The sequence below is a fragment of the Ostrea edulis genome, chromosome 7 (genome assembly GCF_947568905.1).
Source record: "Ostrea edulis chromosome 7, xbOstEdul1.1, whole genome shotgun sequence".
In the NCBI taxonomy this organism is placed as follows: Eukaryota; Metazoa; Mollusca; class Bivalvia; order Ostreida; family Ostreidae; genus Ostrea; species Ostrea edulis.
The window spans coordinates 63,009,985-63,026,450 of NC_079170.1; the positions used below are offsets into that span (position 1 = coordinate 63,009,985).

At 35.2% G+C, this 16,466-nt stretch overlaps 4 protein-coding genes across 6 annotated transcripts in view; 2 read left to right on the top strand and 2 right to left on the bottom strand.

Moving 5' to 3' along the window:
* Positions 1 to 134: 134 nt before the first annotated feature.
* Positions 135 to 11,210, bottom strand: LOC130048381 (uncharacterized). The gene is made up of 2 exons (XM_056145033.1): positions 11,119 to 11,210; positions 135 to 1,923 (listed from the first exon to the last, which is right to left on the bottom strand). The coding sequence occupies exon 2, from the start codon at positions 1,668 to 1,670 to the stop codon at positions 480 to 482; it is 1,191 nt and encodes a 396-aa protein (XP_056001008.1). The 5' UTR covers positions 1,671 to 1,923; positions 11,119 to 11,210; the 3' UTR covers positions 135 to 479.
* On the bottom strand, positions 7,987 to 9,286 carry LOC130048384 (tripartite motif-containing protein 45-like). The gene has a single exon (XM_056145040.1). It carries the CDS (start codon positions 9,187 to 9,189, stop codon positions 8,089 to 8,091), a length of 1,101 nt encoding a protein of 366 aa, XP_056001015.1. The 5' UTR covers positions 9,190 to 9,286; the 3' UTR covers positions 7,987 to 8,088.
* The window catches only part of LOC130048365 (uncharacterized), a 20,326-nt gene continuing 13,398 nt past the window's right edge, over positions 9,539 to 16,466 (top strand). Inside the window, exons 1-2 of one of the 3 annotated variants that reach the window (XM_056145008.1) lie at positions 9,553 to 10,105; positions 10,941 to 13,055. In XM_056145008.1, the coding sequence (XP_056000983.1) occupies positions 10,024 to 10,105; positions 10,941 to 12,928 (2,070 nt within the window). In that variant the 5' untranslated portion in view covers positions 9,553 to 10,023 and the 3' untranslated portion in view covers positions 12,929 to 13,055. Of the gene's footprint in view, positions 10,106 to 10,940; positions 13,056 to 16,466 lie in introns of those variants that run through there. The other 2 variants (XM_056145009.1, XM_056145011.1) reach the window with 2 other exon arrangements.
* The window catches only part of LOC130048364 (uncharacterized), a 2,911-nt gene continuing 314 nt past the window's right edge, over positions 13,870 to 16,466 (top strand). The window contains exon 1 of the mRNA XM_056145007.1: positions 13,870 to 16,466. This exon is cut by the window's right edge and continues 314 nt beyond it. Within this exon, the coding sequence (XP_056000982.1) occupies positions 14,376 to 16,466 (2,091 nt within the window). The 5' untranslated portion in view covers positions 13,870 to 14,375.

Consider the following 16,466-nt stretch of genomic DNA (forward strand, 5'->3'; position numbering starts at 1 on the left):
CTTCTCACTAGTGAGTTCATCAATGTAGAGCTTAGTCTGAACCAGACCTACTGAGGCTTTAGGGTATCCAAAATTTAATCCTTTTCTTGGAATTAGACTACTTAAACAAGAGAATAAATGTCCACAACTTCATAATCGTTAGGCATTAAGGAAGTAGAATTTTATTCATGGCAAAATTAATTCTATCTTTTCTTTAAATTGATTAAAAGAACGAACTTCTGGAGTGATTTGTTGTAAATTATATTTCATAATCGGACAGTTCATCCATGCCCTACAAAGTTAAAGTCAGTCCGATTTTTATACTAAACACAGTCGCATGGAAATAGTCTTCGGAAAACATCAAGGATCGATAGTAATGATGCCCATTATCAGGTTTCCTTGGTAAATTCTACTGGTAAACATAAAACCATGCGTCCTTTATGGTAGTTCTATTTTTTAAAACGCAAATATCCAAAGAAATCTTTTGTTGAAATTCAAAATCATCTATTATACTGATATACAGTTACCTCGTTGATAGAACCTTGTCCAACAAAGAGACTGTAATCGTCATCCACACAAAGTCCTTGCGGACAATGTTCTTGTTGATTTAAAATCAGAAACAAGAACTGACCATCCTGATCCAAGAGGTGGACATCTTTGCAGTGTCCGTCACAGACCATGATGTGTCTGTGAATATCAGTGCATATTCCATAAGGAATAAACTTTGGTTTCTGACCTTTGTAGTTAAAGCGAAACTTTCCCGCCTTATTCACGACAATAACAGCTTCCTTTGCGCTATCTGAAGTACAGATATCTCCATTGACACTTTCCGTGAGGTAATTCGGACGTTCGTATAAACTCTGGTGTAGGTACGTCTTATGAATGCTGTGTATTTTTGTCCCTTCTTCTGAATATCTGATGATTTTTCCTTGGTTGCCTTTCATCATGCCAACCAATATCTCTCCATTGATACGAGAGAAGTGGATACTAAGAGGCGTCCAACTGCCAGTGCTGGTGAATTGGATTGTCTCTCCATCATGGACCATGTTAATAACTTTCAGTTGTTGATCAGTGTACAGTAAGTCTCCGTTCTTTGTTACTGTATGAAAACCACGTTCTCCATAGTTTGCTTTGATAGTCTTAAGCACGTTTCCTTCCGTATCAATCTGTACTAGAGAACCCCATAAGTCGCTCACCCACATTTGGTTGGCATTTTCCAGGGAAATATGTAGAACATTTTCAATGTTTGACACATTGATTCTTTTGTTGAGAGTACACCGATACATTACTTCGTTCGATCGCGACAATTTGAAATCATTTTCGGTGTGTTTTCCTTGTTTTGGAGAGGACATACCATCAAAAGAAGCTTTTCGTTCTGCTGTTTTCTTTTTTGACATCTTTGGATTGTCGTTTCCCGGGATAATGATAGATCCCAAGAGATTTGCGATCTCTGTCTTGTCGGCGTGACCAGGAATATACTCCGGAAGCTGGGGATTGGCTGCTTCAGGTACATCTCTTATATTCATTGTTTCTTTGTACAATGAAATAAATTCTGATAGTTTTTTTGAAGATACGTGTGCTTCATACTTTTCAACAAAGCCGTTCAGATATAAGACATGTGCATCAATAGCATTACCTTGAGTTTCGACATCATGCAACAAATTTTGTTCAATTTTGTCCAATTGCTCCATATTTTGTAGCACTGTTGTGTTGACGATTTGCTTGATTTCGGACGCCTTCTCGATAATGGACGTTTTGATATTGGTAATGATCTCCTTCACTTTCCCCAAATCTGTAGTTGTTTTGCTTTGTTGCGCATTCGAAATCGGTAGCAGGTGTTCTTTAATTCTTGAAATTCTTTCGGAGCATAGATCGAATTTTTCAGCGTAAATTGTTTTTAGACTTACAAATTCATGACCTTTGTGTTCAGGATTAGCAGCGCATCTGAAACAAAGAGGAATCAGACATGTATCGCAGCAGGAAATGACGACATTCGAAGGATGAACGTTACAATTTTCTGTAGGGAAAGTTACAGGCTGCTGCTGATGAATCGACAAGATCTCATGATGAAGGAAATCTAGAGACTTTAAATGATTTTCTTTACACTTTTCACACAATTGCATATGACAGGGGTTGCAATAATACTGCGAAATATCAGTGCAGTTACTGCATTCCTTGTCATTTGGAACTCCAGGATGTGAACTCATTGTTGTTTAACTGAAAAAAGAAGATTTCTCAGACTTTTACCACGATTCTTGCAAACGAAAATATCATTTTGTCACTTATATGTAACTTCCCTCCCACAAGTTAATATTGAGAATAATGCAAGGTGAAGATAACGAACAGTGATCATAGAAATATACGTATGAATAAATATAGCTCATATACTGAAAGACTTATAAAAATAAAGGTAATAAAATTTCAATGAAGACATACTTAGGTAATAAAATTTCAATTAAGACACACTTACCTCAACAACACGCCCTTTTGTGTGGAAGGTAATGTTATAACAATAAAAGAAAAAATGTTTCCCTATCCTTGGTGCAATAATGTAAATGATTTGCTACATTGACTCTAGGTTATACTTGTCGTCATAAATAGCATTTCTGACATTTAAAGAGGTATAGCGCATTTGCTGACGAAAAGGCCGACTCAGAAATCTAAATTGAAAACACCGGTTTCCAATAATAGACTGGCGTGTTATATGTAAATATAAGGCCAACGTTTTTGATGTTTCGTTAACCAAGATAAATAACTGCCGCAGTTTATCATTACTGACATTTATTTGAGTCATTCTTTAATCAATAAACCATTTTCCTATTTGGAATGATGAACAGTACAATATTTTCATAGGTGCATTCATATTACACAACAACCCTTTTACATATGACATTACTTAACTGACTGTCTTTTTCTGACATGACTGCAGCACCTTTGATAGATTTCATCAGTTTATTTGCCTTTGGTTGATAATTCGAGTGTTTAGCTTTGCCTAAATATCATATGACAGTTGCTACATGAGTTTTTATATTTACTCTTGAGAAGTCAAACTGTATAACACTTCTTTTCCTCCCTTGACCTATTTTTACTTATTATATGCTGTGCATTTGTGCCGTTTTTTTTTGGTAGTATTTGTTTAGCTTTTCGTCAGCCACATTACATTTGAAAATCCTGTGCACACAGGAACATGATAGTGTAAACAAATGAAACTACAATGATCTCGATATTAATTCCTTTACTTTAAGTCGTAACTTGCAAATATGGAAGTTATGATGAAAATGATTAATATTTGTTATAATATATATGTCACATTTATAACACACACACCCCTCAAGAAAACGACCCCAAAAATGAAAAGCAAAAAAAAAAAAAAAAAAAAAAAAAAAAAAACAGATTGGGAAAATATATTGCACTTGAACTCGGAATGTATGGTTTAAGTGTTAGTTTACCGAGCATCTAAACCACTAGGCCACCCACGCATGTAAGTTTAAATGTTTAACGTTTGACAGGCTGCTATATCTCAAGGTAAATTTTGAGAACGTGATTTTCATATATTCATTTTCAACAAGAGGGCCACCTTAAACCAAATTTCCTCAAATGGACTTGTGTACATTCATACTCAAGTAAAACAATTTCGGTGTTTTATTTCTGGTTTAGGATGGCCTTTTGCAACAGTTTGCAATTTTTTAGGCCCATTACGTTACATCTACTATATACTCTATATGATCACAGTGATGTTTATGCTCATCAAATAAAGATACTATCAACATATAGATATCTTTATTAAGTAATTTGGGTAAACAGAAGTATAAACTGACATTGTATAGCAGAATATTTGTAAAAAAAAAAATGATATTCAAGAAAAAAGTATTTATGTAGGCGAAATTGCATACCAAGTGCGCTATACTCCTTTTTAAATGTCATTGGAACCTCCGAAGACATTCATAATTTGCAAAGTTACTAAAATGTATAATTGATTATTCATGGATAATGAAACAAATTATTGTAGTGATAATCATTAATGGTCAGCCATAGAACGATATAAAATGTTTGACATCTCTCGTGTCTAAAGAGAGTTTACATGAAATTTATTGTTACAATTTGTCAAATCACGGATGGAACACTCGTAGCGTATATAAAAACCTTCCATAGGGAAGGACATGTAAATAAGCTGCGCTGCTGGAGGTTTGATGAATTTAAAAAAAAAAAACCCCAAATGGTGTGATCAGTAGGTAACAGAGAGTTCCAATGGTGTGTAAAATGTTTTAAAATATGGTTGTGCATTGTATATACGTACTGTGTTCGATATTCAATAGATCTAGCAGGAAGTGCAACAATAATGAGATCAACAGAAGTATTACTGTCTGAAGTATTAAGACTTTCGTGTATGATATTTGAAAAAAAGTTATTTCTTCTCCGCGTTGTCAATCTTCCTCGCACTTTGAGTATTATACAGTTTATATATTCTACTGATTTCATACAAGGAGCTTCTCTTTGCTTCCTTCTAATATGGCATACAAAAGACCGTCTTCGTGGTGTCAGATAAAAGGGTAGGCTTAATATGATCAAAAGCCGATATATGGTTGAAATATCGCCACTTTGGCTTAAAATGCCAAAGAAAGAAAGAAGCAAAACAAATAATTAAATTCTGCTGATTAGAAATTGAAAAGAAAAACAATGAAAACAAAATCATGACCAGCTCAACGGGAAACTGAACTTAGTATAAAGAAAGGATAGTGAATAATTATCTATTTAAACTGTAAGTGCCATGATTTTGATAATCTTTGAAAGTATTCCAAAATATGTGTTATACCCTGGCTATTATGGAGGTATTTCTGTAACAATGTACACTTTGAACTTTTTCAATATGATTTTATTCTTTGTATTTTGCCTTTTTCGTTGATATATAAAATGATGAGGGTGAAAGGGATGGAATAGCATCAATTCATGCTTGTGAAGTTCAATGAACATTACTGTTACTATTGTACCGTAAGAAACAACGATAAGTTTATAGGCCTTAAAGGCCACTTGTATATACGTGCACTGTAGCATGAAAAGGTTAAGATAATGATCAGTGATCAACCTCACAATTCCTATAAGCAATAGAAATAGTGAGCTGGGCAAACACGGACCCCTGGACACACCAGAGGTGGGATCAGGTGCCTAGAAGTAAGCATGCCCTGTCGAAGCGCGACCGTGAGCCTTATAACTTGATCAGTTAAACGGAGTAATAATTAGTCAGAATCAATGTGCCGTATCTGAAAGGAGAAAAATGATCTAGAAGTGTAAGAAATTCAATACAATAAACAGAAAACACTATAAGTCATTTTCACATGAAATTGATATAGGAAATTTCGCATGTGATATGTAACGAGAAAAATCTCTTACATCAAAGTAACATATGTAGTATAATGCGTTATAGAAGTATTCAAAACAGGTTAAATACTCTGTATTATCTATGAAGTTACCCTAGAATGGACTAACACTCCCAAGGGCTATCAAAACTGGGTCAGCACAACGTCATCACTCGACCAAAAACAGATTTTGAAAATGAGTGCCAGTGTCTCATACACATGTACTACTTTTTGCCTATATTAGCAAGTGACGAGCTCGTTACAATGATTACACATGTGAGTCTCGTGATTGCTTTTCACCAGCTGAAAAATGATAGGGATTACCCATAGTACTCTCAATCAAAACTCGACATTGTACATGTATGTCGAATGTGCGAGACATCCGAGGAGTTCCGATTGAAAGTGCTATGAAAGAAAGTCACCGTCACTTCGGTATTTCCTCGAAAACCCCATAGAAAAAATGAATTGTTTGAAAAGTACCACACCTATTTTTGATAAGCCGATAGGTTTTCTCATACCTTCATTCGTTTGTCGTTGCTGACAATTGCGTGATTTAAGGTGGGTCCTTAGTCCTGAATTTTTGGGGTTTAGGTAGCATTTTTTTGTTTGGAATCAATAGATTAACATTCAGAGTAATGAAAAAAGGCAAATTAGTTAAGGATTTCCACATTAATTTTCATTACAGTCACTACTGAAGTCATGTACCCCTATGTAGATTTTTATGAAATTCATTGGAAACAGTTATCTGTTGTTATTTTAAAATGAAAAAAGAAATAATAATTTAAATTTCATTTATTTATCAGGAAACATGTCAATAACTAAAACACATGTCATTTTCAATATGTTCATCAAGTTTTAGTATAATAAGTGCAAAATTATTGAATTAGCCTTATTCTCCAAAATGTTAAAAAACAAACTAATATGGACACAACTTCCTTATAGCATGGTCTACATATCATTTTTTCTGTTTATATTAGTAGATGTACATCTGTTATAGTTATTTATAAAAAAAAAATCCATACCTTTCCTTAATAATTTCAAATCTATAGCTTCCAGAGTATGTATACCCCAATAAAAAACCTAAGTCTGGCACCATACAGCTGAGCTATTCAAAACCACTGATGGATTAAAATTTTATGTAATTACATGAAAAGACACAGATAATAATTCCTTATCACCTTGGTAAAATGTTTGTGAAAAATATAGGAAATCTATTGCATAATGGACTTGATAAATAATTTAATGAAAACAGAGTTATTGTCCTTGGATTCAATATTTTGAAACACATTATTGACTATTCAAATATAACTAAGACTTTTGAAATATTTTATGGCTAACAAGATTTTTTACAATAACTATTGAAAAAGACTCCAACAAAATTTATGTTCCAGTCATTAAATTATTGAATTTGGAAAATCTTATGACGTCACAGGAGTGTGGAACTACGTTAAACATCGAAGCTAGATATGACGTTACAACACACTGCTTACGTCAACAGCATTTCTTCCCCAGTTAAATGAATGGGCAGATCAAATGTCTAAAGTCTTATTACATGATATCAAGAGTCTTCGCTCGTCTCAACCATTTTCTGCAGATGTTTCTTCCTTGCCCAGCTATGTGCATGTACAGAAGTTGAAGAGATGGATGATGTTGAATATCTATCCCACAGTTTTATTTACGGAGGGGGTATAAATACGTTTGATTTCCTTAGAATTATTTCTTTAAACATATACATTCATAGCAGGATTACTGATAATATTCACAAAGTCTTGTGTTCCTTATTCAACAAACTCGTTGATTTCATATCTTATAAAGTTGTGATGATATCATAACGTTACCGTATTAACAAACAAAAACCCCAAACAACCTGCGACATTCATCAAAGAAGAAAGTGAGACAGTACCGAGTTTTGTCCTTTGTGGCTCAAGTCCTTACCGATTTTTTAATGCAAAGAAAAACAAAAAAAAAATGTTGAGGAATTACATGTAGTTCTATTTCAAAACAAGTAATATTTTAAAATAACTGATTTCAATAGAATTGTAGTAAACTGTCAATCCATTTGGGCCTGACCATTGGTTCAGGGGCAATGGATTTCAATATTTGGTAGAGGGATCCATGTTTTTCATAACCATCCATAAAAAATTCATTTTTACAATATAAGTTATCCATCCTAGCACCAGTACCTCTGAAACACGGGCAATGGAATTCAGGTTTCTCGCAGAAGCATCCATGCTCATCATGACTAAACATACATTTTATCTGCTAGATGTCCCTGATTGAAATATTACATAAGATTTTAAGGTATGACCCTGCCCTAGCACCATATCCCTGACCCAGTGACTATGAATTATAAAATTTAAGTAAAAAAAATGCTCTCTTCATTACCACCATGTACCAAGTTTGATATCCAGGAGTCAAGAAGAACGCTTTTATAATGTGATCCATAAAGCCTCACCCTACCCTAGCACAATATCCCTTGACCCAGGGACAATGCATTTTAAGATTTCCCTAGAGGCATCCTTGTTCACCATGAATATACGGTACATGCAGTTTGTCTGCTTGATGACCCTGGGTGATGAGGATTTTAGATTATTTGTGCTGGGTCAGCTGAATGATTCAGGTGACTTTAAAGGAAGAAAAAACTTTGGTAAGATGGCCCTGTACATTATATTTTAATTGCTGTCATGAAAAAAAACCCAATAAGAGATAAGTTATCTTTTTCCAAATTTCTTATCACGCTTATGACAAATGAATTTTATGAATGTTCAAGTTTTCCTAAAGATTCTATGTTTGCACATTGTTCTATTGTTTCATTTATCCGGACTTCTGTATCTAGTGTAATAGGGTTTTTCTTTATTTCATCCAGCTTGCCTCGACTTTCATCTCTGAGTTTCTCTATTTTTGGTATCAATGATAACATCTGCACTTTGGTGCATTTCACTTCGGCAGCCTGAAGAAGATTGGCACAATGCGAAATCATGATTTGCATGTTGATAAGAACTTTTCTGCGTTCCTGAATGATTTTCATTTTTGTTTCACGGTCTTCTGAAACCTTTGTTTCAAATTCGGTTTTTAATTTGTCCATATGTCTTATTACTTTATCGCTGAATTCCTGGATTTCTTCTCTACGAATTTCACTTCCTTTCTCTAGCTTTTCAGAATCTTTAGTGAAGGCTTCAACCTTAGAATCAATTTCTCCAATCAACTTTTTAATTTCATCGACAACATTGTCAGTGTCTTTTGCGTCTTTCGATCCTTTTGCAGCGTCTTGAAGTGTTAGAACCGTTTCACATTTTCTATGATTCACCATTGTGCATGTGGCACAACAAGCGACGTCATGATCTTGACAGAACATTTCTAGTTTTTTATCGGGATGGACTTCACAAACATCATGAGCAGTGAAGACAAGAAAAGTAGAATCTTCCGAATCGTCGATGGGGCCAATTCTATGATCGGCTAGAATAGGCAAAGACTTATGGAATTCTCCACATGCCACACAGAGAGCAACGCTACATGAGTAACACCAAAACTGACCACTTTCATTTTTACCTCTTTTAGCACAAGAATGGCATACCATTTCTTTCCTTTCCAGTTCATGCTTATCAAGCAAAGTCATAATTAGATGGTTGATGGGAAAACCAGACGCCACTTGTTTCGCGGATGTGTCGTCCGATATCTGTGCTCGGTTGAATGAACGGCACGTAGGACACAAAAATCCTCCTTCATCCTTCTTATAGAATGCAGCAATGTAATCCTGCAGGCACTCCTGACAATACGTGTGTAGACAGGGGAGATAACGAGGTCTGTTGAAGTGCTCAAGGCATATTGGACAAACGATCAGTTCCTGACAGCTCATGATTGTTATTCTGTTCGTCCGCGCAGGAGGAAGTTGGCTTTTATATTTGAATTATAGATAACTATTTTTTCCCCGAATAGTAAAAATCACTAAAACTCCATATTGGCTTTATTACACGTAAAAACGGATATCTCCTATTTGAAAAAATCCCGAATTCATATCTATGATACATTATCCATGTCAGAAATCTTTCCCTTACATCAAACTGTTTTATTTGTACAGTACGATTATTCAGGGTCAAGGATGTGACGTAGTTTGTTTACAAACGGCAAAACGAAAGTAGCTATGCGACCCGGAGTTAATCGCTATTTCTTGTTAGTTTTTTTCCTGATATTTTACTACGCGAAATGCAAGCTCTGAACCAGGCACAAATCATGTATACTCTCGCCGAGAAAAAGTACGAAAATAAACATCCACAATGGTTAAGAATGAAAGGAATGTCACGTTATCTGTGGCACGTGATATTTCCAAATTGTACTTGAATACATTCGTGCACAGTTTGATTGATTATTTTTGCAAAGTGAGATACTTTTGAACCTACCAGTTAGTCTTTGTTTACAAGTTAATTCATTTGTGTCTCCAGGTAACAGTCTACTTAAATGTTACATTGAAGATCATTCTTGTGGAACGTATCGACGCAGTATGTGTTGATAGACAACATGGCAGGTAATGATGAGTTATAGTGTTTTAAATTCCACAGAATAACATCTAATCGTTGGCGATTAACCGTTATAATTTACTAGATTGTCATCGATATCGCGGTCATTTTTGTTTTGGAAACTATCAGGAAAGAAGTATCATTTTATACACCACATAACAGTTGGTATCTATGGAATGTATATAGATATACCAGGTTTCAACATTATTTTTGAGCATTCATGTTCGTCCTGTCCGTGGCTGTGCACAGTTTCGGCTGGTAAATACCAAATGATAAATACATGTAACTGAAAATGCTATTTATGTGAAATTAGTATACACGTGTTTATGCTACAAATCCACACACAGTGTGGTAATCACGCTTTTGTTTGGAGAAAAGTATTGACTAGTCAATACAAAGCTTACTACAATGTAGATCATAATTACTATACTATGCTTACAAAACCAAGAATGATACTTACATGTATCAACACTCATTACTTACAATAATTACGCATTGGGCAGTTTGGAATTTGCAATTTGCCAATTCACCGCTCATTATATAGATTCCTTGGAATGTTCAATCCTATCCGTCATGTTCAATACTTGGGATGTAACATATCATTTTTACTATTTTATGATTGTTCATGTATTTGACTTGTTCGTTAATAATTGTCTTCCAAATCAAATCTTCAAAGAACACTTCTGACTATGACTGATATTGTGCTCAGATCGGTATCATTTAGGGTAGATGCAAACATTTGTCACTACATTTATACAATGAATATATATATATATACAAGCTTTATGTGAGTTTTAACCGATGACTCTTCACATTCTGTCGCTTTTCTTTTATTTCAAAATGTCTTCATAGGCGGGTAAGCCTCATGTTTTGTTACTTCTTTGTAATATATGAACATTTCACTATTTTCTATCATATGTCTATACCCGATTCATAATAGCTTGGTGATTATTTATGGAGAAGGTGTTTGTCTAATCATTTTCTTCATTGAATAAGATATTCATATATTTGACTAACTCAGTCGTCATCATTTGAATGTATGTTTTAGCTGTTATTATGCTTTTACTAATGCAACTAACTTATTTTCTAACAGAGATATGCAGCGATGAAGCGAGCGCTTCAGCAGAAGTTGAAACATTCACACACGCAGATATCAAGGAAAAGAAAATTGAAGAAGTGAATGCTAATCTGCACTGCAGTGTATGCAAAGCAAATTTAAATGAACCCGTGACACTTCAATGCTTGCATTCTATCTGCAGAAAATGTCTTACCCAAGTACTTGGTTCGAATGTAACGGCTGATACCGTATTAGATGTTAACGTAACCCCATTGATATGTCAGGATTGTGGTTATTCAACGTCCTTGGAATATAATCGGAAGAAAACAGAAGTTGTGGAAAATATAGCACAATACCTAACACCTCCCCAAGTTATCCTAACCCTCCTCGACTGTTACGAAGAGAAGCAACAGATAGTATGCATATCATGCAAGAATCAAGGAAAGACAATCACACCAACATTTTGGTGTTTTGATTGCATTGTTTACCTTTGTGAAGAATGTGTTTTATTCCATTCATCTCTGCCAGTTTTGAAAAAGCACAAAATTTATCGAAGAGATGAAATGACAGGAGTTCCTTTCTTGTTTTCTAAGGCAAGAGAAATATGTGACAAACATGGCTTACGCCTGAAAAGATTATGTGAGGAAAACCAATCCACGTGTTGTGATACTTGTATCGCGACAGAGCATACGAACGCTTGCAGCTCTCAACACGAAATTATGTCAGATGTTTCACATTTGGTAGACCCCAAACTTTCTGCTCTGAAAACCTCAGTCAGAGCAGTAATCCATGAATTAAACTTGCAAATTGAAGAAACATGCCAAATTGAATCCAATACTGGGGAAATATATCTTGGATATACTACATTGATTAATGAATCATACAGTAATGCGAGAAAAAACATTCTTGAGAAAATGGATTTATTACTTGCAGAATTATACAAGGCTGTAGATTCGAATCTGGAAGACATGAAGTTAAAAACAAATGCATTGCAACAGAGGAAATCTGTTTTACAAAATGCTTTGACAATAGTGTCCATTTCTTGTTCCGGATCAGAAATACGTTCATTCCTTGAGAAAAAGAAAGTGAGGAAGACTATTTCTGAGGTGCAAGAAGCTACCAGAAATCTAAAGCAGGTCCCAATCCAAGATTTTTCTCCCGTTTTCAAAGTTTCTCTACAAAACATGTGCACTTTGAAAGAATTTGGGCATGTCAGAAAATCACAACCTGCTATGAAAGTGAGGTCATTTCCGTTTGGGAGTTATATGTTTTCATTGTTTACAACGATAGACGTGGAGACGGGATATTCTCATGTAACAGGATGTGATTGGTTATCTGAGAACGAACTGATAATTGTTGATGGTAGCAGAAATCCGGAGGTTCGAATATATAGCATGAAAGATGGCAGTTTAAGCAGAAAAGCTTCGCTTGAAAATAAACCATTTGATATAGCTGTTGTCAGTCGTCAAAAATGTGTCATTACTTTTCCAAAAGAAAAGAAAATAATGGCTTACAATCCTTTAGATTTGTCCAAGATAGAGAATATCGATGTATCTTTCTCTTGCTTTGGAATATATCATTTGAATTTCGGAATGACCATTGCTGTAGGCGGAAAGAATATGGTGCTTTACAACAGGGAGTTTGAAGTGAGCAAGCTCCTAGATGTTCCAGGAGAAAATATAAGATATGTTTGCCCCCATTCTAACAATCTTGTATTTTACAGCGAACTACAAGCTAATAATGTTCACAGCGTGGTCGGTAATGGCGACGAACGTTTCAAATACCACAACAGTGATATGAAAGGTGCAGCGGGGCTACTTCTTGATGAAAATAAAAACATATACGTTTGTGAGAAGGGTTCAAAATATATCCATGTCTTAAATAAGAAGGGCATATTCATTGATAAATTTGATGTTGGAGACACCCCATCAACATTATCAATTTCCCCAAATAAAAGTAGAATATGCATAATTAGAGCGGGGCACAAGACAAAAAATGTGGCAGATATTTACATTGCAACTTAGACTCCATATCTATTTCTTGATGGATTTTCACTCCAATCAAGCGCTATCATTTTATAACTTGAGCCCTTCACTGGTGATTATATGATACATCTGTATAACTGTATAATAAAAGCTTTAATGCCACCACGGCTGCATCTGCATTATTTAGACTTTGACAATACCTACTATGGAAAACTTATACGGTACCAATTTTGATTCACCAAATGCGCATTTCGACAAATAATGTCTCTTCAGTGATGCTCAACCGAAATGTTTGAAATCCGAAATAACAATGAAGTTTTAGAGCTATTATAGGGAAAAACAGTGTGCCAAAAAAAGTGTAGTCCAATTCGTCTAAGGATAAGAGCTAAGCGTGAGGAAGATAATCCTTAATTTTGAAATGAATTTCTAAATTTTATAACAGGAATTAAATATACATCCGTTATAATATGTAATAGAGGTACATGTATATGCAGACAGGTGTACGTGTGAATGTTTTTTGTGAATAAAATCTATTCAATTACTACTGGTATTTGTGATTGTATTTGATGTGACAACTACATCATGTGCCTTTCCCATGTTTATTTGCTGATGTAGTCAGAAAAGCATCAATGATTCAAGTCTTCTGAATTGTGAATTGACACAAATATAAAAAAGAATAAATCTGACTTAGACAAAAGTCATGGAAAAGATTTATACAAAATATTGAAGTCAACGATGTACAATCTACATTTCAATATTGGCACTATTCCTTATCCATATTATTTAAGCCATACATGTATGCTAAAAACTCTTACCTTCACCAAACCTTACCATGACATGACTTTAACATTGACTCTAACTACACTGCATAAAGTATTAATCTATAACAAAAGTTATATGAACTGGACTAAGTGCCGTCAGTTTACGTTAGGAACACGAGTGACGGTCACCAGTGGAGGCGTTGTACACTTACTGGGAATTATTCAGGAGGTGAACAAGAACGAAGTATTATTTTAATTTGTTATAAGGGTTAAAGTCGCTACTGTAAACGGTATATCAGAGTCCAGGTTATAAATATATCATGTATGTGGACATCGCAATGTCGACGATTTAAACGATGTGGATCACGACGACCTTCCAATATGTAGAATGTAAACATGATATTCTGTCGAGATTGTGGGCACATATTTAGAAGTACAAATGGTATTTGTCAGTTAATATTGGTAGAGCAAACATCTGGTTTAGAAACTTCTAGGATGCTTTATCGTGACAAATATCATGCAACTCTGTCATGACTCGTGCATCTAATCTACTATATCTTATGTTTACGTAGTACAAATGTAAATCGTATGCACATGACTCTGATAAAGCCCGGTTGACACAAAAATAGATAGATAGAATAGATAGAATGTTACAAAGTTTATTTTTTGTATAACATATTGACGTGTCTAGCAAACATAATACACGTGAAGAAACTCCTGCAACCATGTCCGACGTTTTGAAATGTGTATACTGTAAAATGGTTCTGGTTGAGCCGATGACGCTGATTTGCTTACATTCTCTGTGCAAGAAGTGTTTTATAAAGATGAACAAAGAACAGCAAGAGGGATTTGACAAGGAAAGTTGTAAATCAGCTCTGCAATGTCCAGCTTGTGAATACGTATCGTCCTTAGAAATTACTGCAGATGATGTGATTAAAGATAAAAATCGATCACTCGTAGCACCCCAAGTTCTTCTAACTTTGCTTGATTACGAGATGGAAAGAAGAGATCCTCAATGTATTCCTTGCAAGAATCGAGGAAAATTCAGTGCTTCGATATTTTGGTGTTTTGATTGTGCCATGTACCTTTGTGAGGAATGCCTTCGATTTCATTCTTCCTTACCTTTTCTGGAAAAACACAAAACTTACCGTAGAGAAGAAATGAGCGAATATGTACGTCTCTTCTCATCTGCAAGAGAACTCTGTGAGAAGCATGGCTTGCGCTTTACTAGGTTCTGCAAAGTAAAGGAATCTGTATGTTGTGATGGATGCATTTCCTCTGATCATATGGACATTTGTTCAGGCAAACATACAGAAATACCAGGTACTATTTCAAGCCTTGTTGACTCAAAATTATCCGCGCTAAAACATTCAATCACAACATTAAAAGAGGAAATAGACAGCGAGGTTAAGCTAACTTCTGATACCGAACATGAAACGGATGGATTTTTTCAAGACAAAATGAGAAATCCTGGTGAAATAGTAGTAAGAATTAGGAGTCGCTTGTTGGAAAAAACAGACACTTTGCTGGCAGAATCCTATAAGATTGCATTTTATCAGTTGCAAGAAGTTGAGTCAAAGATTACAAGTTTCATTCAAAAGAAGTACGTTCTAGAAAATGCGTTGTCAATCATTTCAGCTTTGCGGTTAGGATCAGAAGTAAGATTCTTTCTTGAGAAAAAGAAAGTAAATAACATCATCACAGATGCGAGGGGTCTTATCGCAAACCATGTGCGAGTAGAAATAAAAAATCCTTCAATTTCCTTTGACGGGTGGCTGGAAAGAGCATGCAATTTAGCAGAATTTGGAACCATTAATAAAATGCAGAATGCTCGAGGGTCGGATACAGAGAATAGCTGCAACAAACCCATCAAAGATCACATCGAGAGTAAGCCAAACAATATTACCCGATGGGAAAGTGAGCTCAACATTTCGCAACCGAGAAGTACACAAAAATTTGGGATGAATGAAGGAAACCGTTGTTTCAGTGAAATGAATTTGAGTTCCATCGTTCCGAATGATGTTGACATTCCTTGTGTGAGGACATTTATGTTCGATTGTAAGACATTTTCCCTGTCGAGAACGATAAAAGTAGAAGATTGGCGTTCTCATATTACAGGGTGCGCTTGGAAATCTGAGAATGAAATAATTATCGTTGACCAGAAAGCGAAAGGCAAACCAGATGTCCGAATATACAATACAGACGATGGTACTCTGAAATATACAATTCCATTGCGAGAAAAGCCATATGATGTAGCTGTTCTTCCTGAAAATCAGTTCGTGATGACGTTCCCAAACAAACAGGAAATCAGTCTATTTACATTTGGCGATTGCACTTCAAAAAGAGACATTGATGTTGATATAAATTGCTATGGTGTGACTCATTGTCCAAATGGAACGATCATAGTTTCAGGCGAGACGTACTTAGTTTTCTACGACAAGTATTTTTATGAAACCAAAAGGATAATTGTAAATGGAGAAGGAATTCGATATGTTCATGCATACAATAACAACCTGATTTTCTACAGCGAGATGGAAGGCAAGAATGTTTGCAGCGTAATTGGAAATGGTGATACTCGATTTAGGTATCATGATGACGAAATGAAGGGTCCAGCTGGCCTTATTCTGGATGTCAACAAAAATGTGTATGTGTGTGAAAAAGGGTCACGGTTTCTTCACGTTTTAAACAAAAGTGGAATCTTCGTAGAAAAGTTCGAAGTTGGTGGAAATCCTACAGCATTGTCACTTTCGGAGGACAGAAAAAAGATTTGCATTATTCGCGGAGGACGGAAAAATATCAATGTGGCAGATATATAC

Coding starts and splice junctions, on each gene's coding strand:
- LOC130048384 (XM_056145040.1), bottom strand. CDS start 9,189: ATGAGCTGTCAGGAACTGATCGTTTGTCCAATATGCCTTGAGCACTTC.
- LOC130048381 (XM_056145033.1), bottom strand. CDS start 1,670: ATGGAGCAATTGGACAAAATTGAACAAAATTTGTTGCATGATGTCGAA.